This window comes from Batrachochytrium dendrobatidis (assembly GCF_000203795.2).
Source record: "Batrachochytrium dendrobatidis JAM81 unplaced genomic scaffold BATDEscaffold_5, whole genome shotgun sequence".
In the NCBI taxonomy this organism is placed as follows: domain Eukaryota; kingdom Fungi; phylum Chytridiomycota; class Chytridiomycetes; order Rhizophydiales; genus Batrachochytrium; species Batrachochytrium dendrobatidis.
Genome location: NW_006281103.1, coordinates 389668 through 398161, shown reverse-complemented (window position 1 = coordinate 398161; position 8494 = coordinate 389668). Strand labels below are relative to the sequence as shown.

General features: G+C 37.7%; 5 protein-coding genes across 5 annotated transcripts in view; 3 read left to right on the top strand and 2 right to left on the bottom strand.

Moving 5' to 3' along the window:
* Window positions 1-23: 23 nt before the first annotated feature.
* BATDEDRAFT_24377 (uncharacterized protein) lies at window positions 24-1791 on the top strand (the record flags this gene model as incomplete). Its single annotated transcript, XM_006678370.1, has 3 exons — window positions 24-869; window positions 1239-1311; window positions 1622-1791. The coding sequence occupies 3 exons, from the start codon at window positions 24-26 to the stop codon at window positions 1789-1791; spliced, it is 1089 nt and encodes a 362-aa protein (XP_006678433.1).
* Window positions 1792-2876: 1085 nt separating this feature from the next.
* BATDEDRAFT_24376 (uncharacterized protein) lies at window positions 2877-3464 on the bottom strand (the record flags this gene model as incomplete). The annotated part of the gene is made up of 1 exon (XM_006678369.1): window positions 2877-3464. One exon carries the CDS (start codon window positions 3462-3464, stop codon window positions 2877-2879), a length of 588 nt encoding a protein of 195 aa, XP_006678432.1.
* Window positions 3465-5651: 2187 nt separating this feature from the next.
* BATDEDRAFT_88258 (uncharacterized protein) lies at window positions 5652-5843 on the top strand (the record flags this gene model as incomplete). The annotated part of the gene is made up of 1 exon (XM_006678673.1): window positions 5652-5843. The coding sequence occupies one exon, from the start codon at window positions 5652-5654 to the stop codon at window positions 5841-5843; it is 192 nt and encodes a 63-aa protein (XP_006678736.1).
* Window positions 5844-6102: 259 nt separating this feature from the next.
* On the bottom strand, window positions 6103-7694 carry BATDEDRAFT_24375 (uncharacterized protein; the record flags this gene model as incomplete). Its single annotated transcript, XM_006678368.1, has 3 exons — window positions 6103-7202; window positions 7389-7571; window positions 7640-7694. 3 exons carry the CDS (start codon window positions 7692-7694, stop codon window positions 6103-6105), a joined length of 1338 nt encoding a protein of 445 aa, XP_006678431.1.
* A 388-nt stretch (window positions 7695-8082) lies between these two features.
* Window positions 8083-8494, top strand: part of BATDEDRAFT_24374 (uncharacterized protein) — a gene marked incomplete at both ends in the record, with an annotated part of 1202 nt that continues 790 nt past the window's right edge. Inside the window, 2 exons of the mRNA XM_006678367.1 lie at window positions 8083-8113; window positions 8205-8462. Of these exons, the coding sequence (XP_006678430.1) occupies window positions 8083-8113; window positions 8205-8462 (289 nt within the window). The remainder of the gene's footprint in view (window positions 8114-8204; window positions 8463-8494) is intronic.

Genomic DNA, 8494 nt, shown 5'->3' with positions numbered 1-8494 from the left:
CATCATGTTACATTGTATTGTTCATGTCATCTCCTCGGTCTGAAGGATACAAGGAGTTTGTCAAACAAAAGATGGCAAGGGAATGGGATTTTCCTGTTTGGACTTTGAATGAGTTACAGACTTGTCGACGTCATTGCTATCCGGATGTACCCATTGAGACTATCAATGAGAGGTATCGCATGTATGGTGGTGTAGCTCGTTCTGTCTTTGATATTGTATCAAATCCAATGGAGAAAGCTTTGACTGATGTTGATGCAGTCAAAGGGGTACGAAACATTGGATTCACAATCAAACTATCTGCAAATACTCATACATTGCTTCATACCATTGTGTCGGACGACGGACAGTACAAATTCCTGCATGTTGATATTTCTTCAAGATATGTTGGAGAACAACTCTGGCAACGTCATTCTGCTCAAATGATTACCAATATGCAGCAAATGTTTGATGGTATTCCAACCAAAATTTCAAGACATTTGTTTGAAATATACGGACATGTGGTTTTTTGTACTGGTGGACAAACTCTCAAATGCAGATGCCTGAAAGATGGTACAGTGACAAAGATTACTTTGGATGCACTCAATGGCCAACGAATTACATTTGGAATAGATACTATCCCTACTGCAGCAGCACTTGATGGCAACTATTACGAACCGACAAATGACAATAATTTTGCAGCAATTGATTCACTCAGTCGACAGGGAATGTTCCAATTTACAGTTGCTGCTGAACATCCTATTCGCGAAGTTGATATTCTTACAAAACTGTGCAATTTGTATGATGAACCCAAACTTTATTTTGTGGTTCCACCTCACCAGTTTGAAGGGTTCAAAAAGCAGAGTTTCAACCCAATTGATGGCACAGAGCAGGTACAACCCATTCATGGATTGAAGCAATACGTTATAAAACTCCCACTAATACAACCAGATTTGAAGAGTAGAAAGTGATAGTTGTATTTTACAACTGATATGGCATATTTTCAACCATTCCAACCATTCCAACTATTTGATAATTCAATGTTGTTAATACAACTGGCATCATACAATTGTGTCCATTCAAGGGATTGATATGCATTTAGCATGAAAAGTCCAAATTCAAGTTTACTATTGTAACATACGCTTTTTGACAAATAATGGCTCTGTTGACACATCCTTGTACCATCCAATCGTGTCCGATTGAAGCATCAAGTATGAGTTTGGCAGACAACTTGCAACTTTAATCAACTTGTATACGGTAAGCATTTTGATAATGTCGGCATTTGTCAGGATATCACACCTGACAACTTTGAATCAAATTTAGCAGTGATTATAGGTGAAAACACCAATCTAGCACAACAACAATTCCAGACAATCCGATTCTGATTAGTTCTAAAACCAGAACTCACATTGTAACCACAAACCAAATGCGTTCAATATCAATCACAATCATCATGGACGAATGTATCAAAGTATGTCGTCAACTTTTGAATATTTTAGCAGTCTTGCTTAAAACAAGTGGTATCATCCAGTGCACTACATATACTACTCATGGTCATTGACAACTGATTGTGTAGTAATAGTGTTAGTGTATTGTGAGCAAAGTGTTGATGATGGAATAACACACATTTTGGTTATGATACTAGAAACACACAAACTTCAAATAACTGCGCAACTATATGTTCAAACTCTGCTCCAAATATATGTTGTTGTATACAGCAAACCTGGTAAAGTGTTGTATTTTGTCATGGCTGCATTGTTTCGAGACATAATTCGAGGCTTGTTACAATGGTTTACTGGATTTGATATCCAATAGATTTGATAAAAGTGTTGCAATTGACATTTATGTTTGTGGATAACAATATTTTGGAATCAACTCGTTCAATTTGGAAATCAGTTGGATTTCTTGCTGATATCAATGTCAATGTCAATGTCAATTGATTGGAGTAGCACTCGAGTGCTTGCAGTATTGACTTTGGTTCAAACAGTAATTCACAGTGACACACTGATTATCATTTCAGTGAAAAATGATACAGAAATGATCATTCCCAAAACAAGGAATCTGAATGACTGAAATACTGCGCTTATTATGCTGATAATCCAATACATGAATTTTGTCCGAATTTTACAGAGCTTTGTGATTTGTATAAATTGTAATAGTAGATAAGATACAGTAAATATAATATAGTATAGTATGTAACTGCAACTGTTACTAGTTATCACAAGAAACCAAATCAAAAGTGTAATGAAAGTTGCACAGTAATCCAAAATCAACAGACTTGGTCTTTTCAGGAATAGTGAAAAGGTATAATAAAGTAATTAAAAAGTCAAAATCGTTTAAAAAGTTGTTTATTGATAAAAAATATCTTGGCTTCTATAGTAATTGGTTGTTTGTGGCTTGTAACACAAACAAGTATAATGCTTGATAATAAGCAGTTGTAACCAAAAGTAACTATCCAATGGTATCGATTCCTGTGGTTGGCCATGTCAATGTAATGTCATTATGTTACCCGCTAGTGGTTGCATGAATCCCAAAAATGAGGATAATGGAGTCGAGGCATATGGATTGGTGATGAAGAGTTTAATTTGAAGATTTAAAGTGTGTGCTACTAGAATTAATTTTGCCACAGGTTACCGCTTAAAAGTATGTCTGGCTATTCCAACACAGTATGATCAAGTCATTAGTATAATACACTATGGTTTGGCAATACACGATGTTTATTGAATGAATGGAATTGGATGCATGACAAATGACAAGTAAACCATCATGAAATACACGCTGCATTATAGTATATTCTAGATGAAACTGTTGATGGTCCACTTTGAGCTGCAGCAATGTGACGAGTCTGGTTGAAAAGTTTGCTGAATACCAAACTCTTGAAAAATTGCATCATGCTTGGATTATATGAGTTTTTCCATAAAATAATCAAAGAAATAATGGAAGCATTTACTATATCCGGGAACTGCTCTCAGTAAGGAATTACTAGCCATCAATGATCTATCCAATAAGTTCTGCATAAGCGTTTCCTTGAAGTTATCTTCTTCCTTGATCAGATCCGAAGCTCTCCTAACACGTTCCTCCAAATCTTGTTCAAGTTCTCTAAGTTTTTTTTGATGCAGATCAGACTCTTCTTTAGCATTATCCAACAACTGACTCGGAGTTTGTTCCAGGGACTCGACTTTTTGCTCCGCTTCAAAAGTCACTTTTCTTTGAACATTAACCTTATGACGTACGCCTTCAAGTCTCTCCAACATTTTGTCGAGTCTAGCTTGAGATTTTGCAATACCAGTGATCAACGGCACTTCAATATCATCGAATGGACTGCAATATTTCTTAAGCCCATCTTTTGTAGGAAAAACCGGATAGTCAGATCCATCAGTTGAAGTGCTAGCTTCAGCATTTGTGGCCGAACTGGGATAAACTGGACCAGCTGTAGTAACTGAGCAGACAGCAAGTATCGATGACAGTACGGCAATTGAGAATTTCATTGTATTGGTTGGTTGAGCAAGTTGTAATGAATGTCATTTAACACGTCGGTTTGGTGTCGTATTTATACTCATTATTAGATTGATAATATTAAAAGCATATTCCTTGAATGACCGTCCTAAGGGATTTGTGTTGTCGGGGTTAGCATTGATTTACTGCTATAAATGTCAGGGTAACTTTAAAGGGATCTCCCTTTATACAATCGCCCATTGCTTGATTTAAACCCTGATATCAGGGTTAACGACCAGAGTATATTGTCGCACTATGGTGTCGCTACACAATATATTCTAGGTGATATCACCACATGACGGCACAAGCAATGTTGTACATCCACTCCATTTATGTTGCAAACACTCGAGATCTCGCCTGTTCAACAACACATTGTCACCAATACAATAGTGTGTGATCATATTGCACCAATCAACCAGTATACGATCACTGGATACATCACACGTTGGTGTTTACCACTGTATATGTGTGGTGTATATTGGATATAGTCCATGATATCAATGAGTTTATGCATACTGCTTACACCACACACACCAAACCAACTCAGTGATATACGAGTGTTGCAGTTTGACCAAATCACAATCACCCATATTATCGACTGTCTAACTCGTTGATATTCAAACCGTGCCATCACTAGTCACAATATAATGGTTGACTGACTTGTTTGATTGACCTGACATATTGACACTTTGCAAACCCCGACTTGATTCATCAACTTGTATATTCATATAATATTGGGTTTGTATCATCACGTTGGACTCGTTATCAAATACCTTGATGTGTTCATGCAACCCAAACTTGATATACACACATTAGTTACTGTTTGACATGACTGGGTTGATCATAAATACCAGACAATGCAACTGTATTAGTTACATGATATAACCAATCATGGTTGGTTCATCACCATCAAATATCAAATGTTGATCACGTATACATTGATTTGTAATTGCATGGTCCGTTGACAATGCACACTATGATATGATTGACAAGTTGTTGATTTGCAGTAATCAGATGTGCATCACCTGTAATGTTGGATGCAATTGACGAGTTGTAACCACCAGTCAACAATCATCGATATGCTGGTGATTGTATTGACTACATGATTGGTATGGATTAGCTGTCATGATCGATTGGTGGACAATATAATCCGCATTGATTATGACGTGTTGCAACTAGTTGATATATGCAGACTCGACTGATGATCGAGTATATGTTGATGTGTAACTCTGTCACTGTTGGTTTGGATTGGTTGTTGCTACCGCATATATATGCATTGTATTCATGTGTGATGTATTGAATGTATCAGATGGTGTCATGAAATGTTGGACAATATTCATGATTCAAATATTGACAGTCAAACATTGGTTAACCAACAGTTGTACGATTATACAACTGACCCGTGTATTGACAAATGGTCAACATCGATCCGGTCATGGTTAAAACGGTGTACCACAGGACTTGAAAGTTGACACATTATTGCTGTGGTGTGATGTTGGCAACTACACACAACTTGACATGAATGACAATGTTGATGTCAAAACTGTCAATGTATTACAATGTATTGGTCAACAGTGACTGCAATCAATGACAATATTGCAGTCGATCCAATCCATGTGTTGATTGGAACAATCCACATCCACTTGTCAGATTCAGCATGTAAATGAATGTTTTGTAACACATTTACTAATCCAACAATTGACTGATTAACAATAATTAAATATTAAAATGTTGAATAAAAGACTCGAGTCATTATATGAATGACGTAATCAATTGTTGAGTTGAATTGACACTTGATTGAACAATACAAATAAACACATGACAAATGTTTAATTTGATTGTAATTTCACACAAAATTGTTTAATTCAAAGTGTGAATTTGATACTATGAATGTATTCAGATTCAATGTCAAATTAAGCATTTTTGTGTGGAATTACAATCGAATTGTATTGATTTGTCATGTGTTCACTTGTATTATCGACCAGTTGAATGTTAATCCAACTGTTCAATACTATCATTACATTGCACCATTCATCTTTTATTTTAAATGAACTTGAAATAAACTCGAATTTCAAGACATGAAATTAACTTGTACAACATATGCTGATGGTGTTGCAAGTGTGTTGGTCAACTCATGTATGGTGGTCCCAGTGATGGTGCTAAAACTGTGACTGTTACCAATGGTACGCTATAAGCAGAAACTTGACGAATTGAACAACCAGCGCTTCATGGTCAGTATTGCCAAGATGAATATTGACAATGATCAGGTCTCGTCACGACAGATTGTGTTGTTGTCCACAGTTGCGACATTCATGGATGCAGTACTTGCCGACTGTTTTGATGGCAATACATACGCAACATGTATGCAGTAGTCTATTGATAGCATCACTAGATGATCTGATGTAGAACCGTAAATCTGATTGAATCACAATTTACCATGTCCATCATAAATTCAGAATCTCACATTTAATCTGAAATTCCCAATGAATATTCATAAAACCCAAAACTATTCTAATGAATGATTTATTTCACTTGATGCTATCAGTCCACATGCACAATACTTTTTAGATTGATTATAGTTGTCGTGGATAGAAATGGTATAGAAACCAACAAGCAAAAAATGTATCAAACTCAAGCGAATTCGTTAAAGTCACGAACACGATACCAGCTTTGGGGATCAGGTTGGCTCAGAGACTCACCAACGGTAGTAAACTTGTATCCAAATCCACTATATTTTTCAATAATTTTTCGAATACCGAGATGACCATTTTTAACATCCTCATGATTAAGTGTGATTAACGATTTGATCCGTACACCAAACTCGGAATAGACACCATGGCCCTGATCAAAGTTGGCAAGTGCCGTTTCACCTGAATCATTTACATCGCCAATTCTCAAGTCGCCGCTATTCAGATTACTTCCAACAACAATATATCCCATATCCATAAGTTGCTTAATCACTTCCGGACTAGTGTAGCTATGAGGAAGTCGCATGTAGAGTGGACTGGCGTCAATCACCTTTTGAATCATCCAGTCATTATTAAGCATTTCAAGAGCAACTTCCTCGGGCGAAAGTTTGGAAAGTCTGGAATAAGACAGACTTCCAGATCCAACCTGATGACCTTCGTCACATATTCTTTTTACAATGGCTTGTACTTCGCTGTCGTGTAAATTGCTAGTTTTGAATCCACTGACAAAAAATGTTGCTCGAGCACCCAACTCCTTGAGTACGTCAAGAATTTTTGGAACGTTACGAACATCAGTACCTCCGTCAAACGCCAGAGCAATCTGACCACCTCGTTCGCCGTTTTTACGAACCTCGCGATAATAGTCGAAGTCGGCGGGACTCGAATCGAATTCTGGAAGCTTCGTGATTGGAAGTTTGCAGATACCAAATAGACCTTGGCATCCAACACTGCAATGAGCAGTTGTAGTTCCACATTCACCATCACGCGAGCAACAAGATTCTGGTGGACACACTTTGTTGACTTGACGTCCACACGTATTATCATCCGTCAGAGTGAGCGAAGCCTTGATAGCAGGACTAAGATCACTTCCACATTCACCATACAAGGGATTGCATTGAGATATGCAGTGCGAAACATCCACTCCACATTGACCGTAGTCGGAACAGCATAGTGATCCCTTGCATCTGCCATGATTTGGTCCACATTTATCAGATTTTAAAACGAGTTCATGCAAGTTTTTACTGGATACTTCTGCACCTTTGTCTTTTTGTTCCCGAGTCTTGCTAGGCTCAGGCTCAGTATCAGATTCAGTATCAGATTCAAGATCAGAATCAGCAACAAACTCAGTATCAGATTCAATATCAGATTCAAGATCAGAATCAGTAACAAGCTCGGTATCAAATTCAGTAGCAGGTTCAGTAGCAGGTAGATTCTTCACTTCACAATGACCATATCCGCGTTGACAATTCTTGCCACACGAGTCGGTTTCTCTGTTACAGACTCCGTATTCGGAGCAGCATAAATCATCTGGACAAATGGTTTTTGCTTTTGGACCGCACTTCAAATCACTGGATACAGGCAGATTTAAGATTCCCTCGTTGCTTGTAACAAACGGAGCTGATTTGGGTAAAACTAATCATGTATTTACTCGTGAGTATCCCAATCAACAGTATATACAACCATACATATTGTTGTTTTACCTTGAGCGCTACAAACAGCGGCAAACGCCAACACGCTGACTTTAAGCATAAGCATGATGAATTCTATATGCAATCAATCAAAAATCCGTAGTTGAAATGGTTGACTGCAAATGATATCCTGATATTGCGTTGGGGATCATGACCATTTAAATGTGTAAAACACTGAATCGGTCACCCTAAATCCCAGTATTGTAACCGTTCAAGTATCCAAAATAAGCTCGCCCTTTTCCAGTGTATGCAGCCAATATGCTTTGACCTGTGCACTCAGGAATCTTAAATAGGGTTTTGACAACCGTTGATAATGAGGGTGTGTGATCAGGGTTCTGGAGTAAGACAATGTCAATCAGCTGTGACAAAGTCGACAGCGGAGATTACCAACGAGTCGAAAACATCAAAATTTACAGTCTAAAATAAGCAATATAGTATAAAGTGATTAGCCAATCATGACGGATTTGCTCAACAAGGATTTGTGGAGTGCAAGATGACACGCCAACTGCCAACCAAGTCATGCAAGCTTAATGACTGCATGTTGTCGGCTGTAAATTAATATTGTTCGTATCTATAGCATCTGTTCCTGGACCAACTTATCCCAATCGTCATTTCTTCCATTGTGCTACTGCTGCTGGCTATACTGCCAACAATGGTGCTTTTCTTGGTGTTCCGTGCCGTACAATCTACGAAAATATGGCCGATCATGGAAACTCGTACAAGTTCTATTCTCCTCAACTCAAGTCTACACCACTGTTGTACCGCAATCTGCGCAACATTTACAACTGGATGAGAATCAAAAACATGAGCACGTTTTTTGAAGATGCCAGAGCCGGTTCACTACCCCAATATTCGTTTATTGATCCT